The 23,284-nt window shown below is 36.5% G+C and overlaps 1 protein-coding gene across 1 annotated transcript in view; it reads right to left on the bottom strand.

Annotated features, from left to right (window-relative positions):
- Positions 1-6,009: 6,009 nt before the first annotated feature.
- USPL1 (ubiquitin specific peptidase like 1) overlaps positions 6,010-23,284 on the bottom strand; it is a 37,296-nt gene continuing 20,021 nt past the window's right edge. The window contains exons 6-9 of the mRNA XM_069080178.1: positions 21,596-21,725; positions 17,549-17,674; positions 10,111-10,271; positions 6,010-8,121 (exon numbers count right to left, since the gene is read on the bottom strand). Of these exons, the coding sequence (XP_068936279.1) occupies positions 6,230-8,121; positions 10,111-10,271; positions 17,549-17,674; positions 21,596-21,725 (2,309 nt within the window). The 3' untranslated portion in view covers positions 6,010-6,229. The remainder of the gene's footprint in view (positions 8,122-10,110; positions 10,272-17,548; positions 17,675-21,595; positions 21,726-23,284) is intronic.

Genomic DNA, 23,284 nt, shown 5'->3' with positions numbered 1-23,284 from the left:
TTCCTGCCCACAATCCCATATCTTCTCCATTCCTAAAAAACCTTCACTTGACCCTGCCATTCACTCAAGTTTTCACCATCTATCTCCATTTTCAGGTCCAAACTTGTAGAAAAAGCTGTTTATACTCATTGTGACCTCTACTTTCCACTCACTTTCCAGACATTTCTGTCCTATCACTAGACTGAAATTATTCTCTCCAAGATTACTAGTGATCTCTTTTTCCTGCTAAACCTAGTGGCCTTTTCTCATTCCTTATTCTCCTTGACTTCTTTGAAGTATCTGACACTGCTGAGCATCCTTCTGTATAATTTTTCTATTCTAGGCTTCCATGACATTGTTTTCTCCCGACTCTCCTCTTACCTGTCCTCAGTCTCCTTTGCATGATCATCATATTATGTTTCACCGCCTGACTCTAGGTGTTGTCCATATTTACATACCCAGCTGTCATTTATCCTCTGTGGCAGTCCTATATCACCAATTACTTGCTGTCCATCTCCACTTGGATGTCTCATAGGTATCTCAAACTCACCATGTCCAATAGAAAATTCTTTTCCATTTTTCCTTTTAATTTCCATAAAAAGGACACTGTGCTTTCAGTCACCCAAGTCTGCAATCTAAAAGTCATCCTCATTTCTTCATTCTCAATTAGCCACCACTTCCAGTGTCTTTTTCAAGTTGAGTCAATTTTACCTCTACTACATTTCTTACACATTTCCCCTTCTCAGCACTCAGACCACAACCACCTAATTCAGGCCCCTATCACCTCAAGCCTTGACTACTGAAGTAGCTTCCTAATTAGTCTACTTCCCTCAAATCTCTCCTTTCTCCAATCCATCCTTCACTCAACTGCCAAATTAATGCAGGTCTGACCAATTCTCTCTGGTTCAAAAAGTTTCAGTGGCTCTTAATTGCCTACAAGATGAAACAGAAACTCTTCTTGCAGTTAGAAGTCCCTATAATCTAGCTTCAATCTAACTTTCAACATTGATTATCCATTACTTATCTTCACATACTTTGCTCCGGCCAGACTGGCTTCCTTGCTGTTTCTCCACGTGACATTTCACCTTTTGCCTTTGCACAAGTGAGTTGGAGGGCTTTCCTTCCTAGCTTTGCACCTCTTAGAATCCCTAATTCCTTTCAAGAGTCAGTTCCAGTATCACCTGCTACAAAAGGCCTTTCCTGATTTCCTGGTTAGTTCTCTCCCCAATTACTTGAATTGCCCTGCCCCAATTACACTGTATTTGTTTTGAATATGTTCTTCACCCAGCAGAATTTAAAGTCCTAGAGGGCAGGGAGAATTGAGGGTTAATTTTGCAGGGGTGTCTTTGTATCCATAGAGCCCAGGACCGTATCTGGTACATAATGATGCCTAATAAATCCTCGAACTTAATTTCAACAATCCCACTTTGCTTCCTGACACAACCTACTTTTAAAATACTAGTTATGCACCAGTGATGCTATAAAGCTGTGGACCGAAGAACACCACAGTCTCTCATTTAAAATTATGGGTGACAAAGGGCAACGGAGGGACAAAACAGGTATGCGTAGGCTGCAACATAATATCAATGACCAGTGCAAAATAATTGATATAAAAGGTATCATCCCCAAAATGAACATCTAGACAAAAGACTTGGTATCTACTAAGTGAAAGACATCAAATGGACAGCTACAGTTCTGCATGTCAGAATGTTTAAAAGACCTAAAGGTCTCCAGTGAGAGATAGGGTAAAATGGAACTTGATAGGATAAAATGGAAAAACAGCATGAGTCCAATACTGTGCTAAAGAAGGCATGGATGGGGTGGCTAGCTGGTGCAGTGAATAGAGCACCGGCCCTTAAGTCAGGAGGACCTGAGTTCAAATCTAACCTCAGACACTTAACACTTACTAGCCATGTGACCTTGAGCAAGTCACTTAACCCCAATTGCCCTGCCATCCCCCCTCCAAAAAAAAAAAAGGAGGCATGGATGAGTACTGTGAAAGATAAGAAGGCATGGGCAGGTTATGATTGGTGGTATTGGAGGGAAGACCCATATAATAATAATAGATGATATTTATAAAACGCTGTGTCAAGCACTGTACTAAGCACTTGACAATTATGACCTCATCTGATCCTCACAACAACACTGTGACATAAGTGCTTTATTACTCTTGTTTTATAGTTGAGCTAACTGAAACATATGGAGGTTAAGTGATTTGTCCAGGGTCACACAGCTAGGAAGTTTCTGAGTGTGAATTTTAACTCAGATCTTCCTGACTTCAGGCCTGGCACTCTATCCACTAAGCCACCTAGCCATTGGAACAAAATTAAAAATAGGAATATGTCAAATGAAAAGACCATTGGAATATGGGTTTCTTTGCCCAACTCTTTGTTAGAAGGAAGACTTCTGTACCAACTGGGAAATGACATTTTTTTAAAGAGCACTGAATTTGGAAGTCAAGGGTTCGAATCTCAACTAGGCCACTTACAACCTAAGTGACATTGGGCAAGTTACTTCGAATCTCTGGGCTTTAATTTCCTCATCTATGAAATGAATGAGTTGGAATTAATTCTCTCTAAGGTCTCATCTAGCTCTAATTTCTGTGAATCTCTTGAAACGAAATTTAAAGCAAACAACCAGAACTGTGGTCCCTATTAGTGGACTGTGTTAGGTGCTGGGAATAGGAAGACAAAAAAAACCATTAAAGACAAACTAATCTGGGTCACGTGGCTAGGGTAAGGGATGAGGCAGTCTGAGTGCTTCACTGATATCCCATGATGTCAGGAGAAACCAAGGAAGTCCTCCAGCATTTTGGCTGGACTTCCCGTGGCAAACTTTTGGACTACAGACAAGAGTTGCACAGGATGGACAAACTAGGTTGTGTAATATATAGGTTGCAAATCTGCATCACTGGAGGAAACATCTAGATCAATGGGTTCAGATTCATTGGAGTAAAGGATGAACTAAAAACGTGACAGAGTTGCCCCAGGAAGAACTAGATTAACTATTTAAAGATGGGTTTTTTTAAACAATATTTTATTGACACTTTTTTGACAACAATCATTTTCCAATATTCTTTCCCATTCCACTTAAAAAAAGTTTAAGAAAAACAATCTGATAATAGTAGTTACAACGGACAGGGCATGCAACATCCTACATTTATAATTTACTATTTTCTTCACAGAGACTAACATGGTATCTGGAACCAATATTAGTCATTGTATTTAATTTTGTTTTCATTTATGTTTCTATAAATTTTGTCCACTGTTGCCCTGGTTCTGTTTTTATGTCTTTACATTTCTCTAAATTCTTTGTGTTCATCAGCTTCCATTGTTTTTGTATACTACCATTTGGTGAGCCTTTTCCCAATCCAAGTGCATGTACTTTTCCAGTTCTTAACTACCACAAACTACTGAGTCTTTTGAGAGATATAGGACCTTTCTCTTTGTGACCTTGTGGGGTACAAGTTCCATAGTGGGAGTTCTGGATAAAGGAGCATGAACAGTTCACTTTTCCATCTTAATTCCAAATAATTTTTTCCACCGTTTGGCAAGTCTTAAAAGTTGTTTCAGCTCCACCCAATGACATATTATTCCCACAGGCCTTCAAACTTTATTTCCAATTTGATGGGTAAGGCATCTCAGTTGTCTTATTGCATCTCTCTTTTGAACAAGATTAATTCTTTATTTCACTAGTCTTTTTAATATCAGGCTAAATAAGGCTGATCACTCTCAACTACTTTGTAAATCAAAGATGTGGCTAAGTGCTTTTAAGTCTTTCATAGCCCAAGCAAAGTTAAGTTGTGATTGAAATGCCAGGGAGCAAGTAAGTCCTATTAATCAACAAAGTAAATAAGTGTATTAGAGATGCCATAGACTGTAAGGCATTGGCACACAATATCTAAGACCCCCATGTTGACTATACCCTGAAATTCTCTGTAATATTTGAACAGTGGCTTTTTGCAGAATTTGCAAAAGATTGCATTTCTGGTTTTATAGGCAATTTATAGTTGTCACCTCCTATTAAATAGGACTTGGTTACACTACCTTAGAAATTGAGCTAAGTGTCAACTGTGGCAGTGACAGCTCTAAGCACTGGGTACATGTTGGTAACTCCTCTCCCCTATGTGATATTAGGTCAATTCAAGAGTTAAACAGGGCATTTCACTGAGCTCTACAGGGCTTACTCACTCTCAACAAGATAAAGGTCTTTTTTTCCTTTCCACTTGAAAATTGCAGTGTTACACAGTCTCTTTCTCTATAATCTCCCCTGTGGGTATGTCTTTTCAGAATTCAATTCCATAACACTCTCCTGGTATATTTGAGATTTTCTCTGTATTCCTTAAGCACTTGTAGAAAGTGCTAGTTTTTTAAACTTATCATATTATTAGGCATTTTGTTGATATACTTTCATTTGTGTTTTATGTCTGATATCTGCTTTATTACTCTGGGAAGCTCCTTAAAAGGCAGGGACTGACAGCATCTTCTTAGATTACTGCTTTGTACACAGTACTGTATACATTTTACAGTGGGTACTGAATATATCTGCTAGTAGGAAAGCCAGTCAATATCTTTTACCAGAAAATGTTCACCAGATCACAGTACATTTGTACCCTGTGTTGAAAGGTTACTCAGTAGCCTTTTCCTGGGGCATTAATATACACTATAAGACAGGAATTCCAAGTGTAATCCTGTATTTTATATGGAAGGGAGATCTTGAACTTTAAAATAGTGATTCTAAACCTTTTTGCATGTCACAAATCCATTGGCAGTCTGAAGCCTATGAACCCCTCTCCTCACAACGTTTTCAAATGCGTAAAAAAAAACAGGATTACAAAGGAAAAGAATTATATGTAAAGTTATCAAATTTTTTAAGTTTACAGACTCCCAAGTTAAAAATCTCAATTAAAAAGACTGACTTTCCCAGTCAGGCAAAAAAATGTGTGTATATGCATGAATGAATGTATTAATCCTCCTCTGGCCAATCTTTAAGAGCTACCATCTTGTTTCTTGGAGGAGACACCCAGCCAGCCAGCTCTGGCACTTTCCACCAGCACAGTTGAGAACCCAAGGCTCTCAATGAAGTATTAGAGGATCAGAATGGTTTTGAATAGTATTAGGCTACATGTCCACAGTTTTCCCTCACACTCTGAGGGAAACCTTTAATGTTCACTCACCCTCATAATTCTTTCTAGTCTTTCTCGGTAACCAGGGCCACCACCCTTACAATCACCTCAGCTGTCACGTTTATTTAAACATTTGTTGCATGAGATATATAGGATATAAAGTATGTTGATAATGCCAATTCACTTCATTCCCCTACATCCTGGCAACCTGGAAGTAGCATATGGGAAGCCAAAATTGTTTCTTCCAGGTACATACAAACAACTAAGACTTTTGAACCCTATCCTCACTCTACTTTGGAAAACAAGTTCAGGAAGGGGTTAACATTTTGTTTTCAGTCATGTCCAACTCTTCTTAATCCCATTTGGGTTTTCTTGGCAAAGATACTGGGTTTGCCTTTTCCTTCTCCAGCTCATTTTACAGATGAGGAAACTGAGACAGAATCAAGTCACTTGCCCAGGGTCACACAGCTAGCATCTGAGGCCAGAATTGAACTCAGGAAGAGGAGTCTTACTGACTCCAGTACCAGAACTCTATCCATTGCACCACCCAACTGCCCAACATGATATACATATATAAAGTTCTCTCCTACCAGTGTACCAGAATTGATATTTTGTTTCCCATTATTTATTGAGAATTTACTGTCATCTATGCCATTCAAAGACTCCTTAAAAAATTTTTTTCAGCACAGAATCTCTATATGAAGTTCATTAATAAGTCCTGTCATGCATTTTATTTAAAGTCCTGGAATTTATGAACTGATATTATCATTATTTATAACTTTAAAACAGTAGAGATCAAAAAGTTGTCCATTAGCTGTATTTCTAATTATCTAAATTGTAGAAAACTAAACATTAATTCCACAAAATAAAAAATCAATCCACAAAATAAAAAATCAATCCCCAAATGTTGAAAACAGAATTTTGATAATTTAATTCAGGGATCAGAAGTGTTTTCTGGGAAATAAGGACCTTAGTATGTTACATTTTGTTCAAATAAACAATACACATCAGAAACCAGGTTTCTGATTTACATTTTGAGCACAGCCAGCGTGCAGTTTATATGAAAACATAATTTAATATTTTTTCTAAAGCAATACAAATATTAAATTCTAAAAACACTGACATTCAATTGTCAAACATATATTCATCAAAATGAGGTAAATATTCTATGTCATCTGCTGAAGAACTTAATACCGAAGTGGAAAAAAATTCATCAAGAATATCTGTCTTTAGGGGATTTTCCAAGTTTAATGTTTTAGCACAAGAATTATTTGTTAAAGAGTCCATTTGAACTTCATGCTGATTTTGTTTTACAGGACTATAATAATTATGGTCTTTGCTTGGATATGCAGAAGAGAATCCACTGACAAAGTCACTACATGTTGGTGGTGTGCTATGGTTATCTACCATCTCCAAATACTCACAATCATTTTCTCTATCCCTTGGGAGTTCTGATGAGGCAACAGGTGTAGTAGAAGACAGTAATTCTGCTAAAAATTCTTCATGAGTCGGGCTATTACATAGGGAAATACTGGAATGGGTGGTACCCTTAGGTTTATTATCTGTGGCATTGATATGATCCTGGAGTTCCATTAACAGGCCTTGCAGTGATTCACATTCATTTGGAGATGCATCCTTGGGCAAATGTTTTGTACTTTTCTTTGGAGGCTTTCCATTTATTTGGAGAGCCTGAAGAGTGGCCAGTTTTTGCTTTTTTGCCTTAAGTTTTTTAAGAAGTTTCAAACGAAGTTTATGAGTTTGACTCTCATATGCCCCTGAAGAGATATGATTTTCATTTCCATTAAAACTGTGCTTAGGAGGTATCCCACTAGAGAGGGGCTGAACATTTTTATGCAAGGATTTAGTCAAAACCTTTGTACTCTCCCGAACATCATCAGGTATTAAAGATGTACTTATATTTGATGGTGAAGAGTTAAGAACTAAAAGTGAGTTGCATGCAGTTCTGGATGTTTTCTTGGGTGCTTGAGGACTTGTTTGATTTGTTATACCTTTAGGTTTAAAGCCTCTAAAATTATTTGCCCTTTTAACCAGAGAGTTCAAGTCAGTTGTTTTTTGTAAATGGACCTTTCTTTCATTAGCTGAGGCACAAGATGGCATAAAAGACACTCCCTTGTTTAGTAATCCTTTTACCCAACTTCCTACAAACTTTTTTTTCTGTGACTGGGACTGTGAAGAATTATGTGTTGAACCCAGGACTACACTTTGTTTTGACCCAAGTTTTTCAACCTTTGGTGAAAGGACTGGACTTGATACAGCATCCTTCTCCAAGGAAATGGGAGAAAATTTAACTTTTGTCTCTTCAATTTGTGATGGCTTCTCTCCTTGTGGAAAAGCAGTTACATGTACTGTGTTATTCATGCAGATAGTATCTGAAGTATTTTCTGGATTCAGCTGATCAGATTTCAAATCAATACTAGTATTCTGAGTTAGGATACTAGAAGGTAGAGTTTGAGGTTGGATAGGTGTTTCCCTACATGGATCTGACTGTGAAGAAGCTAATACCAATTCTTGCTTTTGCAAAGTGTCCATTTCAGCAATTGTCTTATCTCTTATCACAGACTGATCTTCTACCACAGGTTGATTTTCAATTGGATTGCCCTCAGAATCAACATGAATTTCTGTAAGTGTCAAAGTTATAATATCATCATCTACCAAATCTTCTAGACCAGAAAGTAAATTGTATTCCTGCTCTGTGGCTACTACACACTGTGGATCAGTAGCTGGAGCACTTAGAATATTCTCCTCATCAAGTGTTGAAAACATTTCAGTGGCAGCATCACCACCAGCACCAGCACATAATGCCAGAGATTCTGGTTTGGACTCACTGAAGCTGAAACTTTCTGTCTTTTTAACTGGAAATTCTACACTGGATTGATCTATTATTTCGGAAATGTTCCTTTCCCAGATAACAATGTGAACCTCTGAAGCAGGAACTTCAAATCTCTGATGTCTTTTACAGTATGGTCCTTTTAAGTCATCACATTCTAGCCAAGTTCCTGAAAAAATAAAGTGAACAATTTAAACACTCAAAATCAAAGATTACTCAATCTGTGATAATGTGTAAACTACTTCCTTAAGCTCAATATAACTACTTCTTTGCCCCTCTGCTTCTATATTTGACTACTGCATAATCTTTCTCAACACCGAACCTCTCTTTATTTATGACAGCACCTGTCTCAGACAAATGCTGAAAGTCCTTCCCTTTAATAACAAAGGCAATGTTCTTATATGTCAATTCTTCAGAACTGAAGCATATTTGGACAGTTGGGTTGTGCTCTGTCCTTCCCCACTCTCTCACCCCTCCCTCAATACTGTAAGGGTCCTATTAAGAAATATTAGGAATTGAATAAGTCTTGCAAATAGGATCTAAAATTAAATCACCACCCCAAAAATTAGGTCATAAAAACAATTCTATTAGACAATTTTGGGTTAACTGAGCTAAAAGAATGAACATACAGATAATAAATGCCTGTGATAAGTTTTTAAATCCTGTTAGAATATAACAAAGAGCCCTGTTTGTTGAAAGACATTTTCAACATAACAAAATTCTAGTAGGATTTAAACAGTTTCTTTCAGATAACTGTAAGCTATCTATAGTCTCTATAGTCTCTGATACCTAAAGCTTCAAGTGCCTCAAGTCAAATGCATTCTTTTAATCTCTTTGATTACTAAACTCTTTTTCGATTCTTCATCATCTATCAGACAGCAGATAAAAAGGAAACATCATGTTCCTGACAAAAAAGCATTTTTGCAGAGGAAGAAATAAGACTATAGCCAATGATTTATTTATTAGCCAAGTTCAAGGACAGGCAATAAACAAAAAGTATGATCCTTTATGCTCCCTATGAGCTATTTCAATAACTAGAATACAACCCATGTCAGAAAGTGAAGACTGGAGCAATATGTAGAAATCACTACTTTCCTTTCCCCCTTTCTATCTCCTTTTCAGTTTTTCACATCTATAATTTGCTGAAGAGTGGAAAGCTGAGATAACAATGAAACAGTAAACAGGCTGATGACAATGGTGGGACTCACCAGGTAACAAATTTAAGTTGCTAGAAGATAGGTCCTATTTTTGATTTTTGTCTTTGGACCCCCACATAGTGTCTTGTACATATGAATCACTTCATAAACATTTACTGAAAGCACGAGAAGACACCTTCCCTAATCCTTTGCAGAGGTGGGAGGTTCCAAAGTATGGAACACTGCATGTGTATTCCAGATTTTTTTTTTTGATGTATTGAATGTTGAAACCAATTGATTTTTTTCTTCTCTTCCTCTTTCTATTTTTTTTCCCCTTTAAAAATTCCCTTTCTTATATGGGACAGCTCTCTGAGACAGGGAAAAGAAGAGATTCTGAGAGAAATTTAGGCAATGTAAAAATAAGAGAGATCAGTAACATTTCCAAGAAAATAAAAGATTGTTGAATACTCCACTCTACAAATTTCTTATTATGGCTGGAATACAGCCACTGACAAATGTAATTATCTGAATTTCTTCACTTCTGGGAGTCAGGCTTAGCACTTTCATGAGTTTAGTCTAAATAAAGCAGAAACCCTTTACTTAATAATTGTATCTGAGAACAGATAAACTACAACAAAAATTGGTTAAAGAGCTTAACAGAATTTTTCTTTAGCTAAAATATTTCTGTATTTAAGACCTTTGGTGGAATGAACAAATTCTCCTACGTGGTTGTTCCTTTACATGTGGAACAGATGTGTGTTTATACACATGTATGTAAATACATACAATATCCACATATGCATATATTTGTAAATACATACACATACAACTAAGTTATTAAAGCCTTTTCCTTTTTAAAGGTAAGGATAAAAAGACTAACCTCGACAATCTGAATTCTTAACCACATACACAAATCAGTCAGCATTATCAAAAGAAAGTGCTTATTATTGTCTATTTTGACAAATACTTTATAACTTAATTTTTAATAGCATGAATTGCAAAAATCAAGTTAAAATACTTACCATCAGAATTCAAAATCCAAGTTATAAAATGTTTTTCATTCATTTGATATTGAATCACACAAGTTATTTGGTAGAAAAAGCCTTCAAAATGAAATGAATAGAACTGCAAGTCATTACATGGTAAGCCTTCTACAAAGTGCAGCATAAATACTGAAGATACTCTAGAGGGAAACAGAAAAGAGAAGTCAAACAAATAATACCATATGTCTTGTTATACAAAAGACAGTCTAAAACTAACAAGTCACATACAATTCATTTTCAGGGCTGACTGCTAACATATTGAAGCAGTAATTTTTTTTCTGAGACCCTCCAGATGTGTTTCTTAATTAGAATTAAAGAACTCTTTTAAAAGTATGTAACACAAAACCCTCCTCAGAAGGGTTATCACTCACAGTTGGAAGCTATCATGCAATAAGGTTCTATCACAATCCATTAAGCAAAAATTGCTTTGCAAAATATACCCATTATGTCTTATAAGGAAATCTCTAAGTAGCCACAACGACCTTGTACAATCTAACTCAGACCCTAAAAAATCTTTCTCTGAGATTTCTCCAAATTAGTTGTTCTAACTGGTAGTTTAAGAAAACAGGAGCCATCATTTTAAAATAAGAAATTCAGATAAAAATGGGAAGAATGTTATGAACTGATGCAGATTGAAGTAGAATCAGGAAAACACTATCAACAACGACAAAAGAAAAAGAATACTAAAAGGAAGCCAAACCCTTTAGTTACTAATTTAATTACTAATCTTTGTCTTGGTGAACAAATTATGAAACATACTTTCCTTGTCCTGGTAAAGAAGTGGGGATAATAGAGGTACATTGTCATGCAATGGATCACTGTGCTATTTGGTTCTGTTTAACAGTTTTTGTTATGAAGTAAGGGTTAGTGCTAGGAGGTGAGGGACATCTGCAGAGTTTAGAAATGAAATATGATACAGAAAGGAATCAATAAAACCTCTTAAATATATGCCAATCTGATGTAATCTTAGGCTGCAATAAGGGAAGAATAGTATCCAGGTCAAGGGCAGCTAGGTGGCACAGTGGATAGAGTGCCAGGCCTGGAGTCAGGAAGACTCCTCTTCCTGAGTTCAAATCTGCTTCAGACATTTTACTAGCGGCATGATGTTGCACAAATCATTTAACCCTGTTTGTCTCAGTTTTCTCATCTGTAAAATGAACTGGAGAAGGTAATGGCAAACCACTCCAGTATCTCTGCCAAGAAAACCTCAAATAGGGTCAAAAAAGAGCCAGACATGATTGAAAACGACTAAACAACAAGGGACTTTTTAGTCTCATTCAGAATATTGTATTCAGTTCTAGGAATGACATTTTTAACAAGGCTATTGATGAGCTATCTAGAAGAGGCCAATCAGGATAATTAAGGTGAGGACATTCAGATGTCTGAAGAAATGTCACACTTGAAAAAGGGTTAGATTTCTTCTACTTGGCCAGACCTAAGGCACAACTAGGAGCAATACAAAAAGTAAATCTAGATTTGATGCACAATAACTACAATAATGACACTATTTCAGTGATATTAACTATCTCCTGAGGTGACATGAGTGTGAATTGGTGTGGCCATACTGTGATAGTTTTTAAAAGGCAGAAAGGTCAGATGGGAGAGATAGAGTGTGAAAGACTTTGGCTAGCTCTTAACCCAAAGTGGAATGGAATGTCTAGGGAGGTGGTAGGTTCCCCTTCACTGAAGGTCTTAAAGCAAAGTCTTAATGACCATTTGTTGAGTATGGTATAGAGGGGGATTTTTTCTTTAGGTACTGATCAGACAAAATGGGGTATGATCCCTTCCAAACCTGAAATTCTGTAAAATTATATTTGGAGGAAGAGTTCAAATTGTAAAAACAAAAGATTGGAGGGAAAAAAAAAAACTAGTGAAATAATTTCTTGAGAACTTAAAAGTCCTAGCAATCCCAAAATTTTGTCTCCAGTACTGCTAAAAAAATTAAAAAAAAGATACTGTCTAGTCTATGGATTATTGTTGGGCCATGAATTAAGCATGAATGAAATTAATCTTTTTTTTAGCCTTTAAGAAAACTGTTAGTGTCCCTTCTACTAGTTTTTCAAAAGCTGCCAAAACTCAGTTTCTCAAGATGTTCAGCTAAAATGAATTTCACAATGTTTCTTAACATTTCAAATTAATTGCATAATTATTATGAATTACTCCTAATTACGCATTCAGTTAGGAAGCAATCAAATCTTCAAATTACAAATGCACTTAAATATATAGAATATATTTCTAAAAATTTGCCCATACAACAAAATCTAGATATTAGATCTTATTTTTTTCTAATTATAAAATTAAAGATGTATTTCTTTCTAAACCTTTAGCCCCTTAACTGTCCACTTCTCATTAGGTCTCACTGTTGCTGTTTTTGTGTCTCACTAGGTACCAAAAGAGTCATCACACCCATAGTCTACTGCTGATTATATAAAGGTACATGTAGACTGGATGCTGAAACCTCTTTAAACCCTTTGTTCTTCATTCATAAAAATAATAAGATCTGGTCTATACCAGCTTAACATCTGAAAACATTCTTTTTTTGAACTTGTTTTAGCCAATGAAGTAAATTCCATTAAATACAAAGAAAAAGTTTGTAGGAAAAACTCAGAAGTCATTTTAATTTTTTTCAAGTTTTAAACTCTAACAACTTGGGTTGAACACTATATAGAAAAAAAGCTCAGAATGTGGGAGATGTGTTAGTAAGCATTTATTAAGTACCTTCTACATACCAGGCACTGTGCTGTGAGTGCTAAAAATATGAAGAGAAAAATTTAACAGTTCCTGCCCTAAAGGAGCTCGTATAAAGGAGACAACAAAAATATAAAATAGGTGGATCAGGTAATGCCTCATGTAGGGGAGGGGGTACTTGAGTTAAGCTTTGAAAGAAACAAAGGAACAAAAATTCCAAGAGGCAGGAAGTACATTCTAGCCTTTGCAAAGGCACAGAGTCAGGAGAGAGTATCATGTTTTATGGAAGAGTAAGGCGGCCAATTGGGCTGGACCACAGCCTGTGAAGCTAATGTACAACAAACTGGGAAAATTGGTTGGATAAATGTTAAACAAGGGAGTTTAGTGAGCAGTCAGACCTTCACACTATAAAAATCACACATATATATCTTCTGTGGAACATGGACTGCAGAGGGCAGAAACCTGATGCCAAGTAACAAATTAGGAAGCTAACATAATGGTCTAAAGAGGCAATAAAGGAATTCGTTTCTATTCTAGGAAATGATTTTATTCTCCAGCTAAAGCAGAATGCAGATTTTAACAATACTCATCTTCTAGACTTTAGTGACTGTTTTTGGTGCTTAGCCTTTTGGTGCTAAGTAGTAACCCTAAGTATCAGTGCCTAAGGAGAGGTGAAGTAAAACACAACTGAATTCTAGTGTTCCTATGGAAGCTACTTCTCCACAGGCAGAGGCTTTCTCCTCACGACTCCTTTTCACCTTTTCTTTTCTTCAATCCCCTGGATGCTATTTCCTACAATTCAACTCTTCTCACAATTCAGGACATGCACAGCTGAGGTCCCCTGAGGTTCAGTGATCACAGAATTCCAAAAATGGGTTCCATGAAGCCTTTTAATCCAAACAGACCAACCATCCCCTACTACAATACTGACTTTGTCTGAAGACCCGACACACACAAGAACTTAACTCTACTCTGGTAGTTTTTTTTCATATGGAGCTAACATCTGCCTCTCTGGGGTTGAATATAAGTCTGATGCCACTTTCACATTCCACCCCAGTAGAGCTTGGGCCTGAGCCCTCACCATTCCAGAAATGCTCCAGCTTGTCAACATCCTTCCTCAAACGTATCATCTAGAACTCCTCAAGACCTGAGTAAAAGCTGTGCTGGAGAGTGTCTAGGGCTGAGAGATGGGAGGGGCTCAACCCTATAACACCTGTGGGAAGATGGTATTAATGGAATGGACGTTGCTTGTCTTGAGAGAAAGGATGGGATTTCAAGGCCTATATCCATCCAAGTCTATTATCTTAAGATGTCAGCCCAGTTTCTTCGATAGCAATACTAACTTATTGCATAATTTTATGAGTTCAGCTGCTTCCCAAGATAATGTCACCAGACTCCTTTCCATGTATGCTATGCTAATAATAATCTAAAGCATACTAAAGACACGATTGTTCAATGTTATAGCCAAATAAATTGTAATGTAAAAAATTCAAAATTTCACTATTGATTATGTAAGGTTTTTACAAAATTTTTAAAATTTTATACTAATACCTAGGAATATAAGATTTGGTAAAATAATCTATAAATGTCATTTCAAGATAAATGTAATACACTACAAAAGTAAGAACACTTTCCTGTTTCAGATCATTTCACAAAAAATGGCATCTATAGATGAGATAGTAACTTGTGTCTTATGCTTGGCATATATGAAATCCTTATTAGCTGAGAGTATACTTTCCACATTTTCAGAAAACAGACAGAACATCTATGAAAATATTAACTATTCTGAATGCAAATTAACCTCTTTCTTAACTGAATATGTTTAAAAGAAGTAATTTTCTAAGTAATAAACACTTACCCAGGAGATGGGCAAGACAACTCTGACTAGCATGTGGGGAACATTTCAACAGAGTTCATGAAAATAACAGAATACTGCCCCCAAATAACAATGTAAGCTGAGTCATAACTGAAGTTTGCCTCAGAAGGCAAATTAGCAGATAGGCCAATGACATGGCCAAATCCTCGATAATTTAATAATGATGGTCTTTTAAAAATGAAATATTTGGCATGTCAATTCATTCACTGATTTAATCTACATTTACTTATTATAAGCACAATGAGAGTACTATAGGCACTAAAAGAGATAATAAATGAGATATGCCCTCAAGATATTAAAAAAAATTTTTTTTAAAGCAATTGGGGTTAAGTAACTTGCTCAAGGTTACATGGCCAGTTATTTCTGGGTGTGGTGCTAAGTATCTGAGCCCAGATTCGATCCCAGGTCATCCTGACTTTGGGGCCGGTGCTCTTACTCACTGAGCCACCTGGCAGCCCCTAAGCAACTGGGGTTAAGTAACTTGCTCAAGGTTACACGGCCAGGTGTTTCTGGGTGGGTGCTAAGTGTCTGAGCCCGGATTTGATCCCAGATCATCCCAACTCTGGGGCCGGTGCTTTTACTCACTGTGCTACCTGGCCGCCCCAATATTTAAATTTTTTTTTTTAAAGCAATCGGGGTTAAGTAACTTGCTCAAGGTTACACAGCCAGTTATTTCTGGGTGTGGTGCTGAGTATCTGAGCCCAGATTTGATCCAGGTCATCCCGACACTGGAGTCGGTGCTCTTACTCACTGAGCCACCTGGCCGCCCCTCAATATTTAAAATTTTAACAGAGGAGGTGACATGTTCACAGATTACTATTTTGCAAAGCAGAATGTTAAAGCACAAGAAAGATAACAAATAGGTACCATTTGAGCTCATTTTTGGCTGAGCAGCAAGAATAGGGGAAGGATTCGTGAAAGAGATGGCAAAGTTCAGTCTTGAAATCTGAACAGGATTTCCACAAACAGATGAGGGATAAGAGAATGTCAAGCATATGATTTATACAAAGATATGGAGGTAAGCAGGTAACGTTGAGAGATCATTTTCTTTGACGTATATGAGACTAAGTGGTATGAAATAATGCTGGAAAAACAGATTAATGTCAAGATTATAGAAGGCTTTGAATGCCAGGTAATTGGGAGCCACTAAAGATTTTTGGGTAGAACATTATTAGATCTATATATTAAGAAGATTAATCTGGCATTGTTGTATAGGGCAGACTGATAGTTAGGAAGCTATTGTAATAGTCCAGGTGAGAGGTAATGAGGCCCTGAACTCACTGAAATGGGGGCAGTAGACATGAAGAAGAGTGAATAGATAGGAGAGGTGTTATAAAGGTAAATTTGACAGTATTTGGTCACTAAGAGAGTAAAGAGGAGGTAGGAACTGAAGATAATGATGCAGTTATGAATATGAAAAATTAGAAGGGGGAACAGATTTCAGAGGAAAGGATTATGAATCCAATTTTAGACATGCTGCACTGGAAAGGCCAGCAGGATATTCTGGCCAAGATACGTGTTTGAACTTAGGATAAGAGTGGACAATTAGAAAGTACAAGTTAAAAGAGAGATAAGGATTAGAGATTAGCATTTAGTTATAGCTAAACCTATAGAAATAGAAGAGATGACTAAGGAAAAGGACATAAGAGAAAGGACTGAGATATGCCTATATTAAAAAGCACAGGTAAAAGACAGTAAAAGAGAAAGGTAGAAGAACTAAGAGACTTGAGAAATATATCACAGAGGAGCATTACTTTGAAAACTATTAAAATATATGTGCAGCTTTTAATACTGCTAAAACCTACAACAATTTGGTTTCTAATTGACCACTAGATTTTTATCTATCATATTTACAAATCTGCTTACTAAAAGTTATAAAATAGCTTAAGCACTTTATGAAGAACCACTTTATCAAAGATGTACTCTGATATCAAAACACAAATGTAAAGGCTCCAGTTTCAAAATTAAACCTACTGTGGGACAAGTAGGTGGCACAGTGAATAGAGCATCAGCCCTGGAGTCAGGAGGACCTGAGTTCAAATCCGGCCTCAGACACTTAACACAAAACTAGCCATGTGACCTTGGGCAAGTCACTTAACCCCAATTGCCCTGCCCTACCCCCTCCAAAAAAAACTGAAAACCAAAAAATGTAAACCTATTGCATTAGGATTTTTAGTAGATATATATCATAATATGTAATATCACATTGGCTCTAGCTCCCCCAACCCCTTTGTCTGCCAACTAGGTCTCATTGGCTCTAATTCCTTCCTCTTGCTGCCAGCTAACACAAACTAGGGAAGTCACCTGGTTCTATTTAGGATTTGTGAAGCTCTACTCCAGGGGTGGGGAACCTGTGGCCTTGAGGCCACATATGGTCTTCTAGGTCCTTGGGGGTGGCCTTTTAATAAGTCCAAGTTTTACAGAACAAATCCTTTTATTAATTATTATCCTATTATTTTATTAAGGAGATTTGTCCTGTGAAGAAGTTTGGATTCAGCCAAAGGGGACACCTGAGGACCCATAGAGCCTCTAGGCCAGAAGGTGCCCCATCCCGATACTCTATCCCACCTCAGTTGCTCCCTCACCACCCAATGCTCTGAGAAGGATCACTGGGCCTGAGTAAGAGCCACTTATGTGGAAAATACATAGGAGGTCCTGTCAGGTCCAGGCTCCTTCAATGACCATTACAAACCATACTCTACCATATAATAATATTGCAATTCTATCAATTAAAACAAAATTTTATAATGAGAAATAGTATCTTCATGTTTATGGGTTAACCCTTCACATTTTAAAATACCTATATCGATATATATATATTTATAGTAGAAATCTGAAGAAAATTGAACTTACTTTTCCAAGACCATTCTTCTCCTCTGTAATTTACTTTTACAGCTGTTACATGGACCAAAATGGACAGCATCAAGAGGATGCCACTCAGGTATTACGTTTGTGAAAGTTACCAGATTCTTTGAACTCCTAGATAAAAAGAGATATATACATTGTTATGCTCATTAAACTATTGCTATTATTTTGTCACTTTAATTCATTTTTGAAAGTTCAAAACTGCTTTAAAAAAAGATAATTAAAGGACTTTGGCTTTTTTCAAAATTACTAAAATATTTAGTCAATCATAAATTTGGCATAAACTGTTCATGTTAGCTTTAAATATAATAGTTTTTAATAATTTAAAAATTAAAATGAGTCAGGTTTGGCAACACATGACTGTAACCTCTGCTACTGAGGGAAGCTGAGGCTAAAATATCTCTTGGGCTCTGGAGTGTTGAGCTGTAGGTGGCTGAACCAGTCAAGGCACCCAAACCAAATTCTGTACTGAAAGTGAGCTCCAAAGCGCAGAGACCAGGCAGACTGCCTAAAGAAGTGGTGCATTAGTATATGTCAGAAATGGAAAAGGTCAAAAGTTTTGAAAGAAAAAATATGGCTAACACTTGAGAAAAGAAAAAATCAGTTTAAATCATGTACTAGTAAAAATATACAAGTTGTTCCATTTCCTTGGTCATATTTTTATAATGAAAGAACGTATCTGAGAACTTCATCAAGCAAACCTGCAAGGAAATTGTTTTATAATTGAACCTAATCAAAAGAATATATACCACATTAACAGACTTATGAAAAAAAAAACACGTTTTTTAAACTGTATGTTGTTTGATATGTTACTGCAATAAGGAACAAGGGAGAAACAAGCATTTTTTAAGCACCTAATATGTACCAGGCACTATGCTAAGCATTTTACAATTATTATCTTGTTTGACCGTCAAACCATCCTTGAAGGTGGATGCTGTTAGGATTGACACTCATTTTACAGTTGAAGAAACAGAGGCAGGCAGAGGGTGACTCGCCCAGGGCACACAGCTAGTTAGTGAACTATGGATTTCCTGATTCCAGGCCCAGTGCCACTGAACCACCTAGCTGCCCCAATAAAACTTCAATATGACACTGAAGTCCCTCTTAAAACAATCCACCTTAGAAACTTGGGTTTAATTTATAACAATGATTAACAGTGATCAAGCATCATAAATATGCTGTCTAAAATACTGAAAAAATAGAAAACTCTAGAGTAAGCTTAGAAAGTTTTTGTTTCATTGTTTTTAAAATGTGAATTATAAAGATCACAATGGATTCTTGAGCAAGAGAAATTCACAAGTATGGTTCTCTTAGTCTCTAAGTTCTGAATGCAAATTGATAAAATACAGTTTTCTCTTTTTCCATTTCACATTAAAGTATCAACTGAAAATCACTTTGATGCATTGGTGGTTTGGTATCTAAGTAAAGCTTAATTTAGAGAATACTGAAAATAGAATATTCAACAGAAACAACAAGTAAACGAATCTGTTTGCTGTTTTTCCTATACAGTGGACATTAACTTTTTCAACTTTTAGCTATAACAAATATGTTAAGAAAAATTTGATGACCTGCTAATTTCACTTTTAGCTTTTTGACCCTTTGCCTTTTTTCCTTTCTTACGTTACTATTGCTCCTAAAAAAAATAGAAGGGGGGACAGCCAGGTAGCACAGTGAGTAAGAGCACAGGCTCCAGTTTTGGGATAACCTGGGGATCAAATCTGGGCTCAGATACTTAGCACCACACCCAGAAATAACTGGCTGTGTTACCTTGAGCAAGTCACTTAACCCTGATTGCTTAAAAAAAAAATAGAAGGGGGGAGAAGCAAATTAATTTGGCATCAAATCTAGGTGGATATTATTATTATTATTATTCAAATCTCAGGGATTTCTTCCATTACAGAAGTCTCTCAAATTTTTAGTAATAACAGGGTCAGTTTAAATGATCATATAGCAAGAATCTAAGATAAAGATCTAAGACAACCCCAAAAGACTTATGATGGAAAATCCATCAAAATCCAGAAAAAGAACTATGGAATCTGAATGCTGATCAAAGTATACTATTTGCTCTCCTCTTTTTTAATTCTCTTTCTCATAGTTTCTCCCATTGGTTCTAATTCTTCTTTACATGACTAATGTGAAAATGTTTAATATGAATGTATATGTATAGCCCATATCAGATTGCATGCCATTTTGGGGAAGGGAATCTGGAGGGAGGGGGAAAAAATTTAAAACTCAAAATCTTATGGAAGTGAATGTTGAAAACTAAAAATAAATAACTTTTTAACAATTTTTAAAATGATCTTATAAATGCCATAGTATAAGATAACCATCACTGTGATTTTAAATTAAACTTCCTTCAAACAGAAAGTCCTCTCAAGGCAACAGACTGAATGTCAAGGTACTTAGAGAGTTAATTTCTTTTGCCTGTTTAAACAACGTAATCTCAGTCCCACATGTCAGTGATATTTTTATTTTTCCTTGAACTAATATTTAGTCACTTTGGGAGTTATATGATATAATGACTTAAGGCTTTGCCTTAATTTTGACAAGGCTTTGTCCATAACTTACATTTACAACCTCACAGTTACAGCCCCTTCTTGATTTTTTTCATCAATAAAAGGTAAGCAAACTATTTTCTAGCTCTGTTTGTACCTGAAACAGCTGCAAGAAAAGTTAAATAATGAAAAAGTCAAATCTAACTTCTCTCCTCAAAAAACTTTCCACTAATACATCCAAGATCCAACATTTTCTAGTGTATTAATGGACATAAGGATTAAAGAAAACATGTCCTTTCACTTACAATCTTAATGTATTAAAACTAGACCCTTAAGAAGTCATTCTGTCCAAACCTTTCATTTTACAGATAGGGTTTAAATAATTTGCCCCAAGGTCACAAAGGTCAGAATAAGAACTTAGACCCTGTGAATCCAAGTCTAGTCTTCCTTGCATCATACAACACTGTCTGGATAGCAAAAAGAGTTGTTCTTAACTTTAGACTTCCGAACTGTCCAAACCTCTCTTCTTCCAGAAAGGGAGAAGGTACAGGCATAACACTAGTTGAATCTTCCTTCCCCAATCCCAGTTAAATAGGTAAAAAGATGCTTGTGGTGATTTTCTAGGGTTCAAAAATGATGGAATTGCCTTTTCCCATGCTCACCCCCAGGTGCCAGACTTAGGGTTACAATGTGACTATCTCACCGAGGGGTTTCAAAGTTGGGGCAGCTCATAGCTCAGTTTACCACTTCTGTCAGGAGAAATAAAAGAAGATGGCCATATTGGATGGTAAGTCTTCCATGGGACTGAGGGAAGGAATGAGAAAATAGAATAACTATTCTTTGAGAATATCTGTCAAATCCTATGATCCTGGAACTGATTTCCTTCCTCTCGGAGGCAATAATGGGCAATTAGAGACCTCATAGCATGGAGGGGCAGTAAGGAAAACTCCTACACCTACTGCTGCATGGGCATGTCACTAAACTTCTCTGGGCCTTCATTCCCTCATCTAATTACGATGATAATAATACCTGTAGCAATAACTAGAGGGGGGCCTACTTATCGTAAGACTCAAGAGATAACAAACATAAAAGACTTTGAAGACCTGAAGTGCTAAGTAAATGTCAATTATTATTACTAAATGGGCTTGTCCTAAGTAAGAGTGAAACCGTGTGTGTGTGTGTGTGTGTGTGTGTGTCCTTTTTCTAATGTTTCTTATTTTTATTTAGCAGAAAACTCAGGCACACTTTAAGCACTAGATATTCTGTTTCCCCTTTTAAACATTTACCAACCTAGTACTAAACCACCCTCCCCTCCCCCCAAACCACAGGGTATCCCTTGATTGTCCAATTTCCAGAGACCAAATTTAAAGATACACATACACAATTTGAATAACTATGTAACTATAAGGATAAGAAACTGTGTCTTAGGTCTTTGGGAATCAGAGTAGTAATATACAAGCAAATATTCAAATTTGTGTTCCTGATATGCTTACAAAGCTATAATTCTTCTAAAAAATAATTTCAATAAAAATTATCTAACCTCTGTTGATATTTGTTTCCACACTGAGAACACTCAAAGTTCCAAGAAAAAGATGACATGAAGAGTGTTTCAATGAGAGGTTCCATTTCTAGAAGCAAGGGAAATGCAAACACAGGACTTTCCATATTACCTTCAAAAAGGAAAAAAATGCTTTTAGAGGGCAGGTTTTTAAACTCAACCAAAAGGCATTCAAGAACATTAGTCTTATTTTATTTACTAATATAACTCTCACCCTACTAAATAATGGTTGCACACCTAATTTTAGAGTGGGAAAAAAAATTATTCTCCTCAACCCACTTACTCCCACAATTTTTGGCCAAAGTTTCCATAATTCGCCATCTCTTTCTTTCCTCACAATGGAAAACTACTGTGACATCCTATTTTAAAAAGGTAAATCCAGTAGGGAGACAAGAAAAAGGGGAGGGGAGAGAGAAAAGGGAAAGCAAGGGGAAGGGAATTATTTTTCTCTGATGAATTAAGGAAAGCCTAAGAGATTAGGATCCAGGTGTGATTAAAGACTATTACTGACAAGTTTGTTTGTTTTGCCATAGATGATTTTAGCTACAGATCTTGAAATAAAATAACTTGTGAAAAAGGTTCTGGAATTTAAGAACTAGAAGAGATTTTAAATATTCTCTAGTGTTTTTACTCCTTACTTCATGTACAACTTTGAAGTTTGGAATTGTTAAATAACATGCCCAAGGTTACACAGCTGGTTAATGGCAGAACTAGCAATAGAGCCTTTCTCTTGACTCCTAGTCACCCTGGCTAAAGCCTAATTCTTTCAGAAGAATTAATTTTAAGAAGTTTATGTGTTCATAAAGATCATGAAATATGGCTACTATCTTTTAAAAAAAACTAATTAGACATAATTATCAGGCTTGGCCCTGAAGAAAATAGGAGAAAATAAACCTGCCACCTACTCTGTGCTGAACTGGGGGCCTGTCTTTTGAGTGTGGAACCCATAGAAACTACAGACTAATGTGGGGAGGAGTTTTATATGTGTGCGTGCGCGCGCGCGCGCGTGTGTGTCTATAAATGCTGGCTTCCAAGTTTTACAATCAGTAAACAGGCCAGCCATAAAAAAAGCTTTCCATTTCCCTTTCATACTCAGCTCTCAAGCTCTAATGGGGAATACAACATTCAAACAACTATGTAACAAGACATATAAAAGATATGTCAGATAATCTAAACCATTGAATATAATGCACAAGCATTGAAAGAGACCAGGAAAGCCTTTGTGTAGAAAGTGGGATTTTAGCAGGGTAGTGAAATAAGTCACAAAGTAGAAATGGAGGGAGAGAATTCCAGCCAAGGGGAACATACAGGGAAAATGCCTACAGTTTGGAGACAGGAGTGTTATGAGAGAGACAATGAAAGAAGCCTTGAAAGACTGGGCAGGAGAGGGTGGAGGATAGGACAGATTATAAAGGGGTCTGAATAGTAAAGAAAGATTTTATATTTGATCCTGGAGGTGATAAGAGTAGTTTATTGAGTAGGGGTGACATAGTCAGATCTGAGCTTTAAAATATCAATTTGACAGCTGAGAGGAGGATAGACTGGAGTGGGAAGAGACTTGAGGCAGGGAGAGACTGAGCAGCAGGCTACTACAATAGTCCAGGTATGAGGTAATCACAGCGTCGAGAAGAGAAGAGAAGAGAAGAGAAGAGAAGAGAAGAGAAGAGAAGA

This window comes from Petaurus breviceps, unplaced genomic scaffold (genome assembly GCF_028583685.1).
Source record: "Petaurus breviceps papuanus isolate PSGF00001 unplaced genomic scaffold, PetGlider_PUasm1.0 91133, whole genome shotgun sequence".
NCBI classification, from domain to species: Eukaryota; Metazoa; Chordata; class Mammalia; order Diprotodontia; family Petauridae; genus Petaurus; species Petaurus breviceps.
Note: the sequence above shows the minus strand (reverse complement) of the source record. Positions and strands in the feature narration are given on the sequence as shown.